The sequence below is a fragment of the Alligator mississippiensis genome, chromosome 1 (genome assembly GCF_030867095.1).
Source record: "Alligator mississippiensis isolate rAllMis1 chromosome 1, rAllMis1, whole genome shotgun sequence".
Classification (NCBI taxonomy): Eukaryota; Metazoa; Chordata; order Crocodylia; family Alligatoridae; genus Alligator; species Alligator mississippiensis.
The window spans coordinates 298,253,899-298,275,733 of NC_081824.1; the positions used below are offsets into that span (position 1 = coordinate 298,253,899).

Here is a 21,835-nt window from a genome sequence, read left to right on the forward strand (position 1 = left end):
ATAGTGGGGCCCAAACAACAGGAAGTGATCACTATGGCTAGGGACAGAAATTACACATAAAATGGTGTAAGTGGTCAGAAATTGGTTCAAATCTGTAACACAACAAAAGTTCAGTGCATATAAACTGCTTTCAAAATAACCAAAACCAGTTTAAGATAAACCTGGATGGGTGTAGTATCAGACTTAAACTGATTTAACCTAAATCAGTTATTGAACTTTTGTCCCAGATCCCTTCCACGTTCAAGTAACTCACAGTCCCCCAGAATCCCTGGGAGCTTTGCATCTCCCCTACAAATTCTCCCCTCCCCCACTTCACAGTGTGGGCAGCTAGCTTTGGTCCAAGCTTTTTGCTGCAGCCCAGCAGGGAGGTGTGTTTTAGCGCCTGCTGGGTTCTGGCCTGGGCCAGTACGGGCATGTGGCTGCATTTCCAGAATCAAAAGTGAATGTCTGTTCATTTGCTTATCGATTCAATCTATGCAGCTTAAACTAACCTGCAAAGACTGAATCAGTTCAGCCTTCAGCTTTTTGACTGGCTGTATTTAGCCTATAATTGTGTAATACTTTTCCTGGTAGACCTACTCTGCATGTCTGAGTTGGCCAACAAGGAGGCCTCTATTATATTGATGTGAAAGGACTTTTTAAATGTTGAGATGTAAGGGGAATAATAGGAATTCAAACCTTAAAAAAGAGTGTTGGTAATTTAAACCCATCCCCAGATAATTCACTAGTTATTAGTACTGTTGTGAGGATTATAACAGATCTGTGTCTGTCTTGGCTGTCTGTGTCTAGATATACATAAGCATATAGATATGGAATGTCAGCTTGAATAGCTATTTGTCATGTGAATACTGGTTATACCAGAGTGGGCTGCACTCATGTGCTTTACTGTTCTTTGTAGTTTTATGGAAGTTTTTTTTTCTTTTGAGTACCAGACATTGTAAATGCTGTCTTTCTCAGTAGTGGGCAGTAAATTTGCCCTTTTTCAGGGATTCGTGAATTCTGTGATGCTAGCCTTTCTGGTGTTTTAAAATATCTTTCATGCGTGCTTTTAAATAAATCACAAATACCACAAAGTCCTCCTCCGTGTGCAGTGTCATGTATTTTACTAATGTCAAGGCAACACCTACATACAGTTTGTACTATTTATATAGTGCCCATCACTCAGTCAAAAATCGCCAACTGCTTTAGAAATGCTAATTAATTAAAGCCATAGGGCACCCCAGTGAGGCAACATTTGTTGCTTCCAAAGTGCTATAGCCTTTTTATAAACATACTTATTGTTTCCGCAGAGAAGAAAAATGTAGATACTTCATTGTAACTTTTCATGCTATTGTTGAAATTAATTCCACATAGGGAATGGACTTTCTGATTATCTCCTTAAAGAATAATACAGCAAAGCACAGAATATCCAGTAAGCTCTTAATGTGTAGAACACAACTTTACTTTTCCAGAAAGTTGAGGAAGCAACCAACAGGTTGATCTTTCTTTCTTCTCCTGACAAAGGAAGAAAAATTGCTTGCAGATGTGAAGGGGATAAGACTCTTGGAAGGAAGTGATTATAGTATAATAAAGTTTGTGATTAAAAAAAAATAAAAAGGCACAAAATTAGCAAAGGAGGAATATTGAACATCAAAAGGGCAGATTTCAATCAAATCAGACATAGCGTGGAAGGTCCCATGGGTAGACCGATTGAAGCATAGTGGGGTTCAGGAAGCCTGACAGTTTCTTAGGAACATAAAATTGAAGGTTCAACAAGAAGCTATTTCAGTGTGGTAGGAAGAACTTCAGGAGTGATTTGTCTATACAAGAACTTCTTGCTTACCTCAAAGCAAGAGAAATATGGTCAGAAGTAAGATGGGCAAGTCACTAAAGATGCATACCAAGGAGCTGCAAAGATGTTCAAGGACAAAATCGGGAAAGGAAAGGCAAAAATGATACACCACTGGAAACGGATGTTGAAGATGATTCAATTTAAATGTCAGATGGAATAAGACCAAGGGAACTGTGAATGATCCTACAGATCTATTAGCGGAAGCCACAAAGAAGGCAGAGTCGCTCAATAACTGCTTTGCTTTGCCATCTAACAATTAAACTGACCAAATAGCTAAAGAAACTAATACAAAAGAGGCAAAAGGCAGCAGATCACTGTAAGTAAAGAGCATATCGGAGTTCTTGACAAACTTTGGATGGATTTGAAAAGGGCAAATGTGACATGTTACATAGGGGAGGATAATTACATGCACAAAAGCAGAAACGGCAATGTTTGGCTTGGCAGTAGCATTCCTGAGATGCATCTGGAGGCTTTGGTGGGTCAAACTCCATGTGAGCCAACAGTGCCATACAGTTGTCAGACAAAAGCACAATTTTTGGCTGTGTTAACAGGAATGTAGCATGCAAGACACAGGAGGTGATGGTACTATTTTACTCAGCAATGCTTAGACCTCAGCTAGGGTACCACTTGCAGTTTGGGCCCTGCAATCAAAGGATGATGTGGAAAAACTAGAGAGGATTCAGAAGCAAGCAACAAAAATGCTAAAAGGGTGTAGGAACACAAGTTGTACAAGGAAAGGTTAAGAGAACTAGTTATGTTTAAGTTGGACAAAGATTAAAGGAACATTTCCAACTGTTTGAAAGGCTGCTACATAGAAGAGGGAGGACAACCTCGTCCTGGAGAATGGGACATGAAGCAACAGATTTAAATCTGTCTGCAACGAGGCAGATTTAAATAAAGTATCAAAAGCAAGTCTTTGTTACTATAAGAACAGTAAGGAACAAACTTCCTAGGGAATTTGTGACATTTTCATTAGAAGCTTCCAAGAAGAGGCCAGATTGTCATTCATCTGGAATCGTACAGAAATTACACATCCTGCATTTTTGAGTAGGGTGTTAGACCCTTGCAGTGCTTTCCAACTCTGATTCTGTGAAGGATACAAAGTTGTCAACTCATGATTTCATGGAGAGTTGCGCTGTAGTTTTACCTAAAGCCCCACCCAGTTCCTGCAATGAAGTAAATGTATTTCAGCTATTTTTGAAAAAAATATGTTTCTGGCCTTCATGGTTGTAGAGTAAGCTTTGAAAGTGAACTCTAACGGCTAGAGGTGTCAGTTGCCTATCAGATTGGCACCGATAAAAGGAGAAATGACGTTCTCAGTTATCGGCTTCTTTTTTTTCTGTTGTAACCAATAATATTTACCAATAATTATGCCTTCTGGCCAGGGCTTTGGACACTTGGGTTCCCTCTTCCCCCATGGGGCCGGGACCCTCTGATGCCTGGGTTCCCTTGGGAAATGGCAGGTTTCCCCTTGCAGAAAGACAGCATTCTAACCTGCAAGGGGTCCTGCTGCCTGGAGTGAGACACAAGGGGTACCATGTGCATGTGTGCAGCCACATGCATGCATGTAGCCAGAAATACAGCCAGGCAGCATGGAGAGCAGCTCCCTGCAGGTAAGTCTATGGAAGGGAAGGGGCAGGGGGCAGATCAAGGCCCCCACAGTGAGGGAGGGAGTGGGGCTGGGGCTGGGGGAGCTGCCCAGCCAAGGTGGTACATGGACATGGGGCAGAGAGTGGGATGGAGCCACGGGCAGCTCATCCAGGGGGTATGGGTGGGACGGCTCTCCACTCTGCTGCCTTTCCCTCGGGAGCCTCCTGCTGGCCCCGCACTCCCTGCCCATGTAGTAGTAGTGGAAGTTGCGAGTTGTGCCTTCCTCTGCTAAGCAGGCAGGAGATGTGATATGGGGCTTCCAAGGCAAAGGCAGCAGGGTGGAGATCCCAGAGCCCACAGCAGGCAGCCTCCATCCACCTTCACCCCACTCAGCTCGGCTCTACTTTAAAAGCATCCCTGTGCTTAAAAATGGTAGTGGTGGTACTTGAATTAAATAAAGCTCAACAAGCATTAGTTAAAGTGCCCCCTGCCACTATTTTTAAGTGCCAGGTTGCTGATACATGTGACTTGGGGCTGCTGGTATGCACCCAAAAAGAAGATTTATTTATGTCAGTAAATCGGTTATCAGACCAGCATTGGCTCATATGGTTGGCTAATAATCATCTGTCGGTATCAGCCAAGAAAACCTTTATTAGTGCACCCTTACTAAACACTAAAAAAACAGGACCCTTTGAAAAAAACAAACAAACCTGATGGGGTTAATATACTTAGAATTAGACCTTCTGACTATTGGCAGGCAATTCAGAGGACCATCCCAGAGACTGCTTGTCAGTGCTCTATCTGTCAAGCTGCTTAGTACCATACAGTGTGTTCTGCAGTTAACTGAAGGCTATGACTAAAATTATTTATTTTTAAACAGGTGTTTTTTTACTTCCCAATAAAAATGCTTGAGAGAAATTCTTAATGCAAGTTTGGCTTTTTTATGAAGATCTGTGGGAGTCACCTTTGCAATTTTTCTTTTCTTTTTTTTTTTTTTTTGAGGGGAAGGGATGGGAGAGAGGGTTGAGTGTTTTTGATTCTGTTAAACTGTTTACTGTGTGTAGGGCCAGAATATCTTCACCAAAAGTCAAGCTTTGTTTTTTTCCTTTGTCCTAATGTTCTTCTATCTTCCATCTTTTATTTCTATTTCTTCTCCTCTGCCTTTTCTAATCTGGCAAACATTTCAGGTTTTCCAGATTTTCTCAGGTTTCTCAGATTTTCTCAGGTTTTTCCCAAACATTTCCTAGCATTTTCACTGTTAGTCTAGTAGCTACTTCCAGTTTGTCTTCCCCATCCCATCGCTTTGTTTTTAAAAAATAGTCTTGTCATCCCATTCAGATATAAGGAGCACAGTCATGTTTTTCTACGGCCTGGGATGATCAGTGATATATTATTATACCTTCCAAGTCATGAGGAAGCTCATGTTTCTGCTGAGGCTCCCATTGGTCCCCCAGGATAAAAATCCTGCAACTACCACATCTGCTGTGTTAAACACACTAAGTGGTTGGACATTTTTCCAGTTTATATTGACTGAATTCGTAATGGAAATGTTCAGGCCTCAGTATTCATGTATTTGTATATTATTCATGTATTGATTTATTTAATTCCATAAACCCTCATCCTTGAAAGAATCACACGTGTTTAACTTGAACTTCAAGCATTCAAAAAGTCCAATTGACTTTTTTTTCCATAGAATTTAGTTTAGTAGGAACCAAGGAGTAACATGAAAAGTCAAATTCAGAAGTGTTTCATAGAGTGGAGAAGCTGCAGAAAAAACAACAGATCTTATGAAATCCTGAAGCTTACCTGCCCTTCATCTTTGTACAGTGACTAGAGCTTCTACCTGCTATTGTAGAGCAATTGGTACAATACCAAAGGGTATCTCTACACACAGCAAGCTACACACAGAAAGCTACCTAGAAGAAAGTCAACTGTTTATAATGGACCTGGCTAATATAAGCAATTTAAGGAAAGTACTGAATGTGTTCTCTACATGAATATCAGTATTTCAGGTCTCTTCTTCCTACCTTTACTTTGCAGTGAAATTCTTTAATGAATTCTCATTAATGAGCCAACCTGAAAGGCCATAACAGCGTGTCTCATGTCTTTGCGAACAGCAGTATTTTGTGCAAATACTGTAGTTGTATGTATTCACCAAACCAATGTTCACCTGTTTATAAACTGAAGATGGCACTTGTGTGTTTGATTCAAGGATTTATCAAGTAAGAAAGCAACCCCTCACCTTTCTTTTCTGTTTTCTGCAGTTGAACATTCTGGTTGACACTGGAAGCAGTAATTTTGCAGTTGCGGGTGCTCCAAATCCTGATGTTACATCGTACTTCAATACCGAGAAGTAAGTGTCTTTTCCTCACACTTTGAGCAGGGTTGAGTGCCACTGTACAAAAACCACAATGCAAAGCAAGTGGACAGGATCCTGTGACAACTGGTAGTTGGTTGTGGTATGTGCCATTCCTTCTTGAGGGTCAGAGTTTTACCAACCATTCTCCAGGCTGAGCAGTATTTTACTTCCCTTAATGGGCTGATTAGAATAAAGGGCTAATTAGGATCCAATGAAAATTTTTTGGACAAAATCTTTCTTTTTCCTGATTCAGCTGATTATAAAATATTTTTGCAAAGATCTACAGGTTTCAGTGAATTCTTATCAGAGCAAAACCTGAAAAAAATTCTGAAAGTTGAAGTGAAATGATGCATAAAAACTGCTGGAAAAATTTGATTTTTTTTTTACTTTGCATTTTGTCAAAAAATGTTCAATATGGCATGACTTGCTGGAACATCTAGTCACCAAATATAGCACCACCATAAGCTTTTTTGAGAAATAAGCTCGGTCATTGTCACATTTTGCTATTAGTATTTTGTTTTTCCCTCGATGCAGTAGCTTACCTGAAATACTGAAAGAAGGTGTAGCTGTACCCATCTTTAACTGAACTGCAAGAACATTGCCCAAACTGCTTTGATTGAGAGAAAGGAAGATGCTTGCCATCCCTGATACCTCTTCATACATGTCAGATGTGTAATTTTTGCTTTATTTGGGCTATTTTTTCCCCGTAAAATGCACTGTACATTGAGGGGAAAGCTGCACTTCTACGCCAGATGTGATAGTTTGTAAGACTACTCTATATTCAGCAGCCTTAATGGAGATTTTGCTTGGCTTATTCCAGAAATAAAACCCATCTGAAGAATCCAGCATTTGCCTTTGAAAGCTATTCCTGGAATACTTAAAAGTATAGAGTCCTACATGCCAATTGTATATGCTGCATTTTCTATGAAATAATGCTTAATCTGAGTAGTATTAGGATGTGTTATGTAGTGACAGTAATTGCTCAGCAATTGAGTTTCCATTATAAATCCCCCACCCCTGTACATATGTGCACACACCAACTACAAAATCCTCAAATTTTGGTAGGTTAGATTTTGGGTAAAGTAAGGAAACTTTCTGGTAGGTGTAAAACCAGTTGGACAAGAGATTCCTCAGAAACCCCAAAAATAAGGCATTTGGGGGAGCCCAAAAAATCTACTAAAGGAACAACAAACCTTGTGACTGGATTTGCTCCTTTGTGACATCTCGTGCAGAGGTTTTGGGCTTTGAGTAGGGTGAGCAGTGAAATCAGGGGGACAAAGTTTCCTACTGAAATCTGCTGTGGAGCAAAACTAAATAGTGGAAGATACCATTCATCTGAGCATTCAGCGCAGTGCCAAGGGGAGGGAGAGGGAGGCAGTCCCAGCCTTCCTGTCAGCCTTGATAGACTGGTTGGGCTTTTGTAAGCTTCATACTGGGAGGAGAATGGACATGTTGTGCTATGTCCATTATATTGACTAGCAGAACATGGAAAGTACACCAAAAATGTAATAAGAGTTGCAGTATAAGAACAGGATAACAACTTCTTAGGAAAGGGTTGTGAGCTTCACAGCTTGGACTTGTGGAGACTTTCTGGACCACTGGGTTTGGTGGGTACTGAGAGGATGCATGGCTGATCATTCTAAAGCTCAAAGGTTAGAAACAGAGAAAGAGGCAGGAACGTTCCTCCTAGAGACCCCGTGCATGGAGTTTGGGAAGTGCCATGTAGTGCTAGAAGGGAGTTCCTCAGTCCTAGTGCTAGAAGGGAGTTCCTCAGTCCTTGTGATTCCCTAACATGGAGGCTTGGGAGAAGATTCTCCCAGTAAACCACTCTTTTTGGATAGTATGGGGTGTCCCTGTACCCATCCCCAGGTGGCCTAACAAGAGAAGAGGAGCTTCATTCAGTGCCTTTCCTGGTCTGAAAGAAAGAACTGAGAAGTGGGGACTTCCTCTACATATGGACTAATGTAGTGAAAGGACTCTTTTTCAGAGGATGTTGTCTGGGGACTAATTATGGAGACATTGTGGCCATCAGCCAACACTTCCCAGCTTTGCTCCCATTTCCTAGCAACTTCTAGTATTTGTAGGAACATGGCTCCATTATGTCAGGTCCAGTTAATGAACAGAAATGATCCCTAGGAAATGCCACGCAGCACCAGAAGTTTGCAGTCATGTATCTGTGTTTTGTGTATGCTCTCCTTAACTTTTGGCAGGTAGTAGCAACAAAAGGGAAGTGTCACTGAAAAGGCTGTAGAGAGAAACAAAAATGTATCAGTACAAATATACAAGAACTTCATAATGCAGCATAAATGTTTATATTATAACCATGTTGGACATTCATATGTAGGACCCTTATACTTCAGACTTCAAATAAACATACTCTTGATAGACTCCTGGCTCCACTGGAATCAATGACAAAACTTTTGTGGACTTGAATGAGGCTACCATTTTGTTGTTTTTTTTTTCAAAATGAAACAAATATTTGATGTGCTTCAACACCAGCATTTTTCTTCCAGGTTATTTTACCTCTATTAAACAACATTAATGCACATTTCAGCAGCAAAGTTATAAAATGCTCCCCACATCTCCAGAACGCATTAGTACTTATTTTATTTTGTTACATTTTTATGCAACTGTTAAAGTGGAGTACTGTTAGGATCTTAGTTCAGTGTTAGTATCTCGGTTCTGAATGCCCTGGGGTGCTATTTTTTCTTTTTATTTAACTCAAATGATCAAAATGCTAAGCAGTGTGTGAGAGGTCTTGACTTCAGTTTGTTTTTATGTGGACAAGAAAATTGTCTTGCTATGGAGTCTTGAGGAAAACAGCGCGGAATTATTGGTTTTATAAGCCTGACCTCTGTGAGTGTTCTAGAAAAACAATTCTTTGAGAAACTGTTCTTTGCAATTTGTTTTTTTCTTTTTGCCTTCATAGAGATCTGATGCCTGTCTATGAGTCTATTTAGCTATAAAACAAGCAAAACTTTGCAATCTGATATTTGAGCACTTTGAGTATTAAACTGCTGACATTCTCCATACCACCTAAAACAGTGGTTTTCAACCTTTTTGAACTAGAGGCACCCCTCCCTCAATTTTTGAATTGTGTGGCACCCAATTTAAAAAACTAATTAATAGTTTATAGTGTTTATGTTTTTGCAGAGGGGCCTGGCAATAAGGATTGGGGTATCATCCGGGCAGAGACTACCCAGAGCCTGCGCTTATCTGCTTATTTCCTGACACCTTGCTTATCTCTTCCCATCTCATGATCTGGCAGAACCCTGGTTGAGAATTGTGTATCACGTGATGGCAGGGCAGGGATTGAGGTAATTTGGTAGTCTCAGTTTTGAAAAATTCAGCTGGTATTAGCTTACTGTATTTGTTGTTCATCAAGTTCTGCTTCAGCAATCTTGAAGTGGGGTAGTAGGAATTTCCTCTGTTTAATGGGGTAGAAACCACTTGAGTATTTTGCAAGTGAACTAATTATGCCTTTAAAGGGGGGAGGGGCAGAAGGGTGGGAACCTGGGAACTTCATTTCTCATACCATTTAAAGTCTGTCTGTCTTTATGGAAAAGTAGCTCTGTGTGTGTGTGTGTGTGTGTGTGTGTACACGTGCACACATGTTCTCCATGTGTGTATGTATATATGTATGTGCACACACACACACACACATTTATTTATTTATTAGTGAACATAATGGGCTACTTTTCCATAAATAATTTACTTGAAGTACAAGGATTTTTAACAGTGCATTTCAGATTATATCATCGTTGCTTAGGCAGGTGAATGAGTGATAGACAAGTGAGATGGATTTAAACAGCAGGCCACTTTTATTAATGGAAACATGGCTGCCTTTTTCCACCCCCACCCACCTCACCCCCAAAGAAAGGAAAAAACTTTCTTGCCCAACGTATAATTACTTCAATCATGGGTTAAAATGATTAGTATTATTTATATAACTAAACCACTTAGGAAAGACCTTCCTCAGTCTAACCCTGACCTCTTCTTTCTTCTCCATGTTAAAGAGGAAGGGTATGGTGGAGGCTGTGTAACATGCCTCCAAGCAAGTCTGTGCGCCTAAGGGAGGACACAAAGACAGTGTAATGTCATCTGAAGGTTGAGTGTGAATACTATCTACCTCCTTCCTTTCAAATACAAGCATTCTTTGGAGCTTCCTGTATTCTTACATTTTGGTTACCTTTTGCAATTAGCAATCATACAAGAGTTGAATTCATCACGCACATCTGACTCTCAGCATTAGAAAAAACGAAGCACATTGTTACAACTGAAGGGAGGGAAGACAGATATTCAGAGCAACAAGACTTGGAAGAGGCCTCAGCAAGCTTAAATATTAAGCGGGGAGGTCAGACCCAATGAGCTGGCCTAACTTTTCCCCTTGCTCTAGCCCAGGGGTGTGCAACCTTTTTGAATGTGGGGCCAGATAATGAACTTTTTATCACCCAGTGGGCTGGTGAGTCATATTCAAAGTCCACACAGGAAGTGGTATCACATCAGGAAGTGATGTCACGTGACCTTTGACACCAGTGAAGTTGCAAGAAGTGACAATGAAACGGGTCTGGAAATGTGGTTTAAAATCCAAAATAAAAAACAATATAAAAGCAACAATGAAATAATACCAAACACTTGACTAAAATGAACACTTTCGCTTCTACTCACTTCTCAATGAATGAAAGAAGCATAATGCAAGTCAATAGATCAAACATGGAAAAGATATCAGCCAGAGTGAAAATTAAAGCAACAAAATATGGGTATTTTTAAGAATAATCTTCAAGAAGATTTACTTTTATTGAATTAATAACTTGTTAGTAACAAATCTTTAACAAGTAGTAACAAGTTGAACCCCCAATCCCGCACAAAGAGAAACAGAAGCAAACACAATCCAAACACCAGACAGTATTTTTACAAAGATGTTTACCTGCTCCAAATTTACGTTGGAGCCCAGATCATTTGTGCTCTATTCTTGAGCATATTGTTCAGTCTTAAAGGAGCATACAGCACAGCTGCAAAGGGCTCAGCCACCACTTCCCCCCCTGGTGTGGCCTGGCCAGCCCGTCCTGTCCCTATCAAGTGGCGGCTTCCCCACATGCTGCTGCACTTTCCCCCTACCTGCGCCAGCTAGTCCCAAAAGGCAGGAAGCTCCACTGCCGCTTCTGCTGACCAGTGCCGACCCAGCCGGGCATCCCCAGCAGCACATGGGAAGCCAGCTTCAGCCACATGCTGCCCAGATGGAATAGGCCTAGCCGGGTCAGCACCATCCAGAAAAAGCAGCATGCAGCTGAAGCTGGCTTCCCACATGCTGCTGGGGACGGGAGGAGGCAGGCCAGGTCGGCACTGGCCAGCAGAAACGGCAGTGAAGCCGTGCACTGCTTGGGACTGACCAGTGCTGGCAGGGGGAAAATGTAGCTGAGCCCGTCGCTCTGACCTGGCTCATCCCATCCTGAGAGGCACATGGCTCCGCTGCCGCTTCTGTCGGCTGGTGCAGACCCAGCCGGGCTCCTCCCATCCCCAGCAGCACGCAGGAAGCTGGCTTCAGCTGCATGCCGCTTTTCCTGGCCAGTGCTGACCCAGGCGGGTCTGTCCCATCCAGAGTAGCATGCAGCTGAAGCCGGCTTCCCATGTGGTGCTGGGCATGGGAGGAGCCCAGCTGGGTCTGCACTGGCCAGCAGAAGCGGCGGCAGGGCCATGTGCCACTCGGGACAGGACAAGCCCAGCCGGAGCGGTAGGGGCTCAGCTGCATTTTCCCCCTGCCTGCACCGGTCAGTCCCGAGCGGCACATGGCTCTGCCGCTGTTTCTGCTGGCTGGTGCTGACCTGGCCGGCCTCCCCTCGTCCCCAGCAGCACGTGGGAATCTGGCTTTAGCTGCATGCTACTCCGGATGGGACAGACCCGCCCAGGTTGGCACCAGCCAGCAGAGGCGGTAGCAGAGCCATGTGCCACTCAGGACTGACCGGCGCAGGCAGGGGGAAAGTGCAGCTGAGCCCCTGCTGCTCTGGCTGGGCTCATCCTGTCCCGAGTGGCACATGGCTACTCCTCTTCCTACACATACTGCGTTGGCAACGTCAAGCTGACGGTGCATGTGGGAACCTTGTCCCTTCCCCAGCCCTTCAGCAGCTATTAGGAAGCTGCTGAGGGGCTGGGGGAGGGACAAGGTGTGGGAATGAAAGTAAACCGTGTTTACTTTCATTTCCTGTCGCAGCACCTCGGGCCTCAGAAAATGCCTTGGTGGGCTGCATGTTGGACAAGCCTGCTCTAGCCAGTGGAAAGGCAAAGGGCCTGAAAGTATCCTTTCTTTCCTAATATGCTGTCTATAGCACCCAAGGAAGTGACTGCAAACACTTGCTGTCCTCCATACAAGGTCCCTGGCAGGTGAATTCCTGGAGGAGATACTCTTAACCTAACCTTATTTTAAAAACCAAGGATTATTTAAAAAAAAAAAAAAATGTTTGGTAACATGGAAAATCCATCTGGATTTCTCCTTTAAGCAGTCTCTAACAGCTTGATTTTATTAGCCAAGCCTATTGTCATAAAACTAGTTTCCACTGTGATATGTGTTTGATCATCCCTTGAACATGGCAGGCAAATTTGAACTCTCCATTAAAGGATGTCTAAAACTATGGGGCAGTAATATCGCTTGACATAGTACTAAAAATACATAATAGCAGGCAGAAGTAAACACTCTGCCTTTCCACTGTTTCTGTATTGGTTTACTCATGCGTGCAGTTCACAGGTTAAATATTGTATTTTGACTAATTGTAATTTTTTTCCCAAGAACACTCCTAAATTAGACTTTTACCTTAGTTAATTTAGTTAAATGTTAACTTATACCCTAGCATAGACTTGCAATGAATCTTGCTGTTTTGTTTTGGATCCCTTTTGTTTGCACTGATGGAGGAGCTGGCAGCTACGCAGTCGCCTTGGAATCTTGAGATCTTTGTGTTCGGGAGATGTAGAAACAAATTTTTGTTGAGTCTGTTTCTCGCTCTATCATTCTTATCTCTTGTTATTGAGCTTCTTTAGACATTGATCTGGTGCAATGGAAAATATAAGGCCTTAACAGGATCCTGCATTATTTTATGGCGGGGGAATAGTAGGGGAGAGTGGAGATTATGGAGGGGATTCACAGATGGATCATGGCCAAGTTAAGTACTGGACAGGCATCCCTATAGCACTCCAGCAGTGGAACTGTTTATCCCATCCCATGCTCTCAAAGGAAGAATGACAAATTATATATTAAGGTCTATATTTTAGATCTGCAGGGTAGTAGACAATTCTGACTTCAATGAAATCACAATTTACTTTCAGTTTTGGTTGAAGCCAAACAGAAATTATTTTTGTTCAGTAAAACAGGTTGTTCTTGCTTGTGTTCTTTATCTGTATTCGTTTCATAAACAGAACAATAGCACCAATTGTGCTAGGTGCTTTCCAGACGTTGTGCAAGCTTACCGGCTAAGGTCCAAATCCCATAGAGCATGGGAGACAGCCTGTCCATCTACTTGCTACATGTTGCAAGCTTGGAGCCTAAACAGGCATATAGAGTACTTCGTATTTATGTACTTGTTTGCATTTTGTCAGACTATTTTATGTTGCTGAAAGGAGTGGCACTGTATGTTAAGGATAGTATGGACAGTAACAGTATAAAGAACTTACGAGAAAGGAAACTAACATAGAAATCAGGTGGCTAGAAATTTTGTACTCGATTAAAAAGAATATACTATAGTACTGTCCTCACATAGACCAGATAAACACTTCGCCAGGGCAAGATGTGTTAATAAAATTTCTGGATGTGATAAATGACTTCTTTCTAGAACAGCTTATCTTGGAACCCACAGAAGGAGAAGCAATTCTACACCTAATCTTAAGTAACACACAGGACCTGGTTCAAAAGAGATCTGCTGGTGAGCCACTCGGTAATAGTGACCATAACATAATCACATTTGACAATCTAGCAGGAGGGAGTAAGCTAAAAAAAAGTTCACTGCACTGATATCAAACTTTAGGAAGAGAAATTACACAAAAATGAGGAAATTTAATTGGAAAGAAGTTTAAAGGAGCAGTCAAAAATGTAAATAACTTGCTGGTAGCTTGGAAGATCTTTAAAAATACTGTATTAGACACTCAAGAAATGTTTATATCATAAATCAAAGAGAGTACCAAGTGGACCAATAAAACCCTTGAATGGTTTAATAGCATAGTTAAAGAGGCCATTAGAAGCAAAAAGACATCTTTCAAAAAATGGAAGGCATACACAGATGAGGAAAACAGGAAAACTGACAAACTCTGGCATTCCAAGTATAAAAGCAAAAGAGGACTGGCCAAAACAGGATTTGAAAAAGTGTCAAGCAAAAGATGCTAAAATTAATAATAAAAACTTTTAAAAACACATCAGAAGTGGGAAGCCAGGTAGAGAACTGGTGTGACCATTAGAAGACCAGGAAGTAAAAGTTGAGCTCTGGGATGATAAGAAAACAGCAGAGAAGCTAAACAAATTGTTTGCATCAGTGTTTACTGTAAAAAAAAAAAAAAAAAAAAAAAAAAAGGGAGATTCCCATGCCAGATCAGTCCTTCCTAGTAGATAAGTCTGAAGAGTTGAACCATGTTGAAATGACAACAGAAGAAGTTTTAGAACAAATCAATAAATTAAATACTAAGAAGTCACTACGACTAGATGGCATTCACCTGAGAATTCTTAAGGAATGCAAAGGTGAAATTGCAGAATTGTGGGACTAGCATGTAACCTGTTGTTACAAATAGCCCCTGTGCCAGAGGACTCATAGGTTGCCAACATAAAACTCATCTTCAAGTGGAAACTACAGATCAGTGGGCATGTCTACACCAGACACTTAATGTGCAGAAAACTAATTCTACTGCTCAGTAGCGTTTAATGTGAGGAAGACCAATTCTACTGCTAATGCTAATGCACAGTAGATCTAATGTGCAGTAGTGTCACAAAAAAGTGCATCTGTCCTAATGTGCTGTGGTGCTGATTTATGGCCTATTGCTAGTACCTGTCATTATAGATACTAAACTTATTGCACCATAATTATAGCGCATTAATGAACATGTAGAAACACCCAGTGAGTCTCATTTCCACCCCTGAAATTGGTAGAATCCTATAATAAAGAATTAAATCAAGAGCCACATGAACAAATATGATCTTCTGAGGAAGAGTCAACATGGTTTTTGTAAAGGGAAACCCTATCTCACCAACCTGCTAGAGTTTTTTGAGGGTGTTAAGAAGCACACGGACAAGGGGGATCCAGTTGACGTAAAGCTTTCAACAAGGTCCCTCACCAAAGACTTTAAAAAAGACCATGTTTGCACAGGACTGAAGGGAAGGTGCTTTCATGGACTGAGAGCTGGTTGAAAGATAGGAATCAAAGGGTAGGGCTGAATGGTCACTAAAGGTGGAGGGCTAAGGGTGGATTCCATCAAAAATGGAATCCCGTAGGCATCTGTGCTGGGCCCAGTGGCCTGGAAATGGGGGTGCACAGTGAAATCTCCAGATTTGCAGATGATACTGAATTATTCCAGGTAGTCAAGTCCCAAGCTGATAGGGAGGAGCTGCAGAAAGATATTGCCAGGCTGAGTGGGCAAAATATATGGCAGATGAACTTCAGTGTCAACAAGTTTAAGATAATGCACCTGGGAAAAATAAGCGCAGCTGCACATACATAATGCTGGATTCTGAGCTACCTGTTGCAACTCAGGAAAGAGACCTTGGAATCATTAAACAGAGTTCTCCAAAAACATCAGCTTAATGTACAGCAGTGACCAAAAAAGGCAATTAAACGTTGGGCACTAGGAAGGAACTAGAAAACACCATTGTGCCATTATACAGATCCATGATGCACACCCACTCATTGAATATTGTGTGTAGTTCTGGTCTCCACATCTCAAAAAGGATGTAGTAGAATTAGAAAAGGTACAGAGAAGGGCAACCAAAATTGATTAGGAGTATGGAGCAGTTCTCCAGTCTCTCAGGGAGAGATTTCCACATTTCTCTAATTGTGATCTGTTTAGGACTCTTATTTAAACACACAGGACATGCATTAGAACATTGTGTTAGTTGGATTGGCTTTTAAAGAGGTTTTTGCTCTTTTGCATCTGTCAAATGAAAAATACCAGAAGAGACCAAAAAAGCTAGGTATCTTCAGGTTTGGAAGGGAGAAGGCTGAGGCGAGGATATGCTCGAGGTCTAACAAATTATGAAGTTTATGGACCAGGTGAACAGGGAACTGTTGTTCACCAAGACCCAGATCCTAGAACTAGGTACACCCTGGGGAATTATGTGCAAAGAAATTCAAAATTATGCAAAATTAATTAGTTTAATTTTTTATTTATTTTTTTTTTACAAATAACACTAAATACAACTCTGTTTGAAACTTCTTTAGAAATATATGCAGGTATTTTGTAGGTTTGGGGTGGGATTTATGGGAGGAGTGGGGGGTTGTAAAGGTGTGGGGAGTGTGGATGTGAGGGGGTTGTGAAGAGGGGTAGGGGGTTGTGGGTATGGGAGTATGTGGGGTTTGTGGATAGGTGTGGGAGGGTATGGTGTTTGTAGTGGGTGTGAATATGGGAGTGTGTAGGGTTTGTGGGTGGGTGGAAAGCTTGTGGGTGTGCATGGGCCCCCCACCGCATGTTTTTTCTCCCTTGGTGCACAGCCCCCACAACTGGCAGCTGAGCAGTAGCAGGTGTTGAACCTCAGGGCACTCATGGCTGCAGCAGGCAGAGCCCCGGTGGTGCGTGGCTCCAGCTGAGTCCCAGGGACTGCACTTGGAAGCAAGGCATGGGGCCAGCCCAGCCCGATGGCATGTGACTTCATGTTTCCACGTGTAGTTCCTCACTAGAGTGCTAGAAGCCCCATGTGGAGGTACACAGCCTGCCCAGCCTGACTCGATGGTGTGCTAACCAGGAGCGACGCACCATTGGGCCAGATGGGCTCTGTGCCTCCACATGGGGCTTCAAGCTGGAGTGCTCAGAGCCCCACCTGGAGGCACGGAGCCGGCCAGCCCAGCCCAGCCTAATGGTGCACAGCCCACACCCATCTATGCCTACCCCTCCCTGCAGGCAGGAACTCCTCTGGCATGTCTAAAACAATAATGGTGAATGCTGGAGAGGGTAGTGGGTAGGGCAGGGATGGGGAACGTCCCGCCCGCGGGCCAGATCCAGTTGGCTGGGGACTCCATTTCCCAGCCACCCCTACCTGCATGGCTTGTGCCATTCTCCATGGAGACCCCAGCCTCAGCCACATTGGCAGTGCACATGGCAGAGGAGCGCAGGGGGCTGCCCAGGAACCACTGGGATCTTGCAGTGGGGCAGCTTGCTCCAGAGCCAGGGCAGAGCCCTGTTACGTAGCCTGCATGCTCCAGGCAGGAGCATGCATGCAGGGGATTGTGACTCTGCCCCAGCTCCTTGCAGCAGTGACAGCCTGTCTGGAGCTGGGGCAGAGCCACGATCTCCTGTATGCGTGCCCCTGCCTGGAGCATGCAGGCTACAGATCATGGCTCCGGAGCAAGCTGTCCTCATCCCACGTTCCTGGCAGCTCTGGAGCAGCCCCCTGCACTGTGCTGCTGGCACAGCTGAGGTCTTCATAGAGATTGGCACAAGCCATGTGGGCAGGGGCAGCTGGGAAATGGAGTCCACAGCCAAGTGGCAGCCCGGAGGTTCCCCATGCCTGGGTTAGGGGATAGATCATTCTAGGAATGTTCTCCCTCTAAGCATCCGCTTCTGTCACTGTTGGAGACAGGTTACTGGGCTACAGCAACCCAATAGGTGACTTCTTATGTTTTTGTGAAATAATTGGGTCACTTGCCTCATTTTCCTCCTTGGAGGAGGGGTAAACTAATAATGGCCATGCAGCCTTCCATAGTCTGTACTTGTAGGGTCCTTTCCTTACCCCTGTAGTTCTCATGTGCTGCTTCCTATCTCTCGGGGAGATGGAACCTTTTTCCATATTGCTCTGTGATCTGTTTGGGATTCTTGTTTAAACACTCATGCCATGCATTAGAGCCATGTGTTAGCTGATTTGGCTTTTAAAGAGCTTTTTGCTCTCTTGGAGAAGTCAAATGGAAACTACTTTGATTCAGGTCACGCAGCCTAGAACAAGCATCAGAAATTGATATGTGTTCTGTAGCATAATGTCGCTGCCACCAGGGTCTTGTATTAAGAGTTTTCATATTTTGGAAGTGACACAGATTAGCACTTTTTGGGTGAAGAACAATACCTTACTTTTAAACAGCACTCTTCACCTTTCCAACACTTTACAAAGGAAGCCTGGATATTTATCTCCACTTGACATATAGGGAAAATGAGGTACAGAAGACTGAGGGGATTTGATAACAACCATAAACTACCTGAAGGGGGTTCCAAAGAGGATGGAGCTAGATTGTTCTCAGTGGTGGCAGATGACAGAACAAGGGGCAATTGTCTCAAGTTGCAGCAAGCGGGGTTTAGATTAGAAATTAGGAAAAACTTTCTCACTAAGAGGGTGGTGAAGCACTGGAATGGTTTACCTAGAGAGGTGAGGGACTCTCCATCCTTAGAGGTTTTTAGGGCCCAGCTTGACAAAGCCCTTGTTGAAACGATCTAGTTGGGGATGGTCCTGTTTTGAGCAGGGGATTGGACTTGATGACCTCCTGAGGCCCCTTCCAACACTCATTTTCTGTGATTCTAAGTGACTCACTTCAGGTTCCTCACTGCAGACTGACATCAGCCAGGAATGGACCTATGACCTCCTGAATCCGAGTCCAGTGCTTCATTTGTAAAATAACATATAAAATAAAGACCACATGCTTATGAAATCATATCTGTAATTTCAATTTACTCCTCTCCCCAGACAAGAAGTGAGAATGGCTTTAAAATCATGATCTTTTAATTAAAAATAGCTTGCTTCTGTGCCTTGTAGAGCTGCAGGTCTTAGATTGGTTCTCAGGGTTTTTCTTTCTCCCTAAACCTTTATATTGGGAGGCTCTTCTCCCCAATCCTGTGCGATCATTTCAAGCTTGTAATTCACATTTAAATTCATGTATATGCAAGATCCATCTCACTGCCTACTTGAAGTGGAACCCAGTCACACCTCCAGAATTTGGGAAGTGATGATGAAGTTTTGTTCTCCTTTTGTTTCTTTTCTTGTCTTTCTGACACAGATTCATATGTTTTCTCCCTCCACGCTGTGACACACTATCTTGCATTTCCTTTCTCTTTGTTCCCATTGTGGGTGCTGCTATGGTTATGCAGAGAAGAACTGGGAGCCATCTATGCTATCTGGGAGATTTATGCTGTTTTCCATATAGCACATTTACTGCTTCTGAGCTGATATGTTTGGTTCTTTGACTTGCTGTTTTGGGCAACAGAGAGTCCTGTAAACAAAAAAGTAATGTAACAAGAAAGGAGGCATGGGAGGTGACCAGTCTTCTCTTACCTTTTGGAAGAAAGGGTGATGGGGTCTGGACTCTACATGTTGAAAATATTAACAGCCATGTTGCTTTTACAGTGTCATCAGATTAATCATTTTTGTTCCCCTCCCCCCTCCAATTTTTTCAAAAAAATGGTATTGGGTTATGAAGCTAGAAGTATCTGTCCTTGCATGTTGGACAGCTTTTTAAAGGAATGTGAGGTAAACTGTCCAACTTCACTTTGACCTTGCAGTATCACTCATCTTGAGGGAGGAAACTGTGGTCAGGGCTTGGCCTTATTCTTCACCAACATCCCTGCAAATCTCAGAAAGCATTGCATTTTTATCAACTCCAGGGAAGGTCTGCCTGGTTTGGGATTTTTAACTTACAGGATTTTAGATCAAAGCCTAGAAGTAAGAGTTGCTTAAATAGGAGCAGTAGGCAATAGATTGAGCTTGGCATTGTTATATGGCTAAGCAGATTCTGCATTTATCCACTGTGTGTATATAAGTGGTCTGTGCTATACCATACCTAAATTTAAATATGCCTGCAGGCCTAAAGGCAGGAGTTCAACAGAACTCAGACTTGGCTTTAATGTGCGTACATCATTGTATTTAAACTACACGTATACATCGTATGTGTAAAAGTCAGTACTGTGAAATAATCTTAAAATCACAGATTTTAAATTTTCTTTGTTGATTTTTACTATAGAATTAGCAGCCTTTTTAAAGATGTTTTGAAATAAACTTAGCTCTGTCATTTGTCACTTAAAAATTAAAATGCCAAATAATAGGACCAAAGATGACTGGTTAAAAAAAAGTCAAGTTTCATTGACCTCATCTACTGAAAAAAAATAATTGTTTTAGAGCTTAAGTGATGGTTGTGACCAGTATTAAAAAAGGACCTTCAAAGTAAAAAACAAGAACAAAAAATACCCCTCGTGTTTTTTCTAATCCTTTTTCTTCTCCCTCCTTTCCCCTGACCCATCTTCTAAATATGATTTAAATGTTTAGCTTTTAAAGAATAGATGTTGGCATGCGTTGGCTGAAAGCGAGACAGATACTGCAAATGTGATCTTCTGACACCTTTTTTCTGTCCTTGTTCATCTACTCAACATCCTTGGCTCTGATTTTGCTCTCACTGAAGTCAATGGCAGAACTCCCATAGACTTTAAGACTAAGTGCAGACAGTCAGAAAGCCCGAGGCTGAACCAATTCAATCTTCACTGGTTGAAGTCTAAGCTGCATAGATTGAACCAATAAACAAGTGAACAGACACTCGCTTTTGATTCTTGAAATACAGCTACGTGCCCACAGTGGCTCAAGCCAGAAGCTAGTGGGTACTAGAGTACATCTCCCTGAGATTGGAGGAATTGCAGAGGAGGTGCAAAGCATCCTAGGATATTGGAGGACTGTGAGTTAACTTGAATCTGGAGAACTGAGACAGAAGTTCAATAAACTGAAGCCCAATACTGGTTTCAGCCATTTTGAAAGTAGTTTGTGCACACTGAACTTCCATTGTGTTACAGATCTGAGCTGGTTTCCAATCACTTATACCAGTTTATGTGTAATTTCTGTCCATAGGCTAATGGTGTAGCCTTTAAAGCCTTTGATTCTTAACCAGAGTGCCATGGCACCCTGGGGTGCCATGAGATCTTTTTCAGGGTGCCACCAGCTGCTGACCAACTGTTAGGTATGCAAACAACTACATATGATTCACAAAATAAAACTAGAGATTTCAAATAGGAATCTACTGTCAGAAACATTCTGACCTGTTGCAGTCTTTCTGAGTTCTTTGCAATAGAAGAATTGTTCTATTGTTTCCTGACTACAGAAAAATAAGTGAAAGCCAGGAGCTGATATTTTTGGAGGGGTGCCTTGATTCTAAAAATGGTTGAGAACTATTGGTTGCTAAGCCCTTAATGTTCAGAAAGCTGCACCCAGTCTTTCTGAAGAAAGTCAGACCATACAAATCTTGCTTTGGCATACCTATTAATCTCCAAACTCTCACTGAAATTCAATTAAAAATATTTTCCCACCTCACCACCCCTGCCCCCATGTCCTTGTCAACAAAGCCAGGCATGGGTTTGCCTCTTCTTTCATAAATTGTTTTACTCTGCTTTTTCTCTTTACCCCCTTGGCTTATCACAGCTCTTCATTCCTGTACTATTGTCCCCAATCTACAAAATGTTTTTCTTCTTTCTCTTCCCTCCACCCATTACTGATACCTTGCTGTTAAATCTGCCTGCTTCCTTTTATTATGCAGTTCTGATTGTTTGTAATGCATGTAATGTGTGTTTCATTTCTATGCAACTAGGAACAACATTCCAGTTAACCCAAAATGGAATTTTAATCATGTTAATGAAGTGTGTCTAGACCTCCTCAGGTAGCTAGGCACTTCAGTTTTTACATCTCACTACAGAGCTTTTTTGGTTACTTTTTAATAGCTTAATACACTCAATTTACAGTGAAAGTTTTTATTTTTATTGTAATAGCAAGCTGATCAGAACTGGGCTCCTGCTATGCTGAATGATCATATAATCACAGATTTTAAAAAGTCTCATGCCCTGGTGAGTTTAGTTATTGAATAGTTTTCAGAACCAAGCTATGGGGTCACAGGGGTTTTCTTCCTTATGTGCTGTCTCAGATG

The 21,835-nt window shown here is 42.3% G+C and overlaps 1 protein-coding gene across 1 annotated transcript in view; it reads left to right on the forward strand.

Annotated features, from left to right (window-relative positions):
• BACE2 (beta-secretase 2) overlaps nucleotides 1–21,835 on the forward strand; it is an 80,553-nt gene that overhangs the window by 31,460 nt on the left and 27,258 nt on the right. Inside the window, exon 2 of the mRNA XM_019476326.2 lies at nucleotides 5,686–5,774. Within this exon, the coding sequence (XP_019331871.1) occupies nucleotides 5,686–5,774 (89 nt within the window). The remainder of the gene's footprint in view (nucleotides 1–5,685; nucleotides 5,775–21,835) is intronic.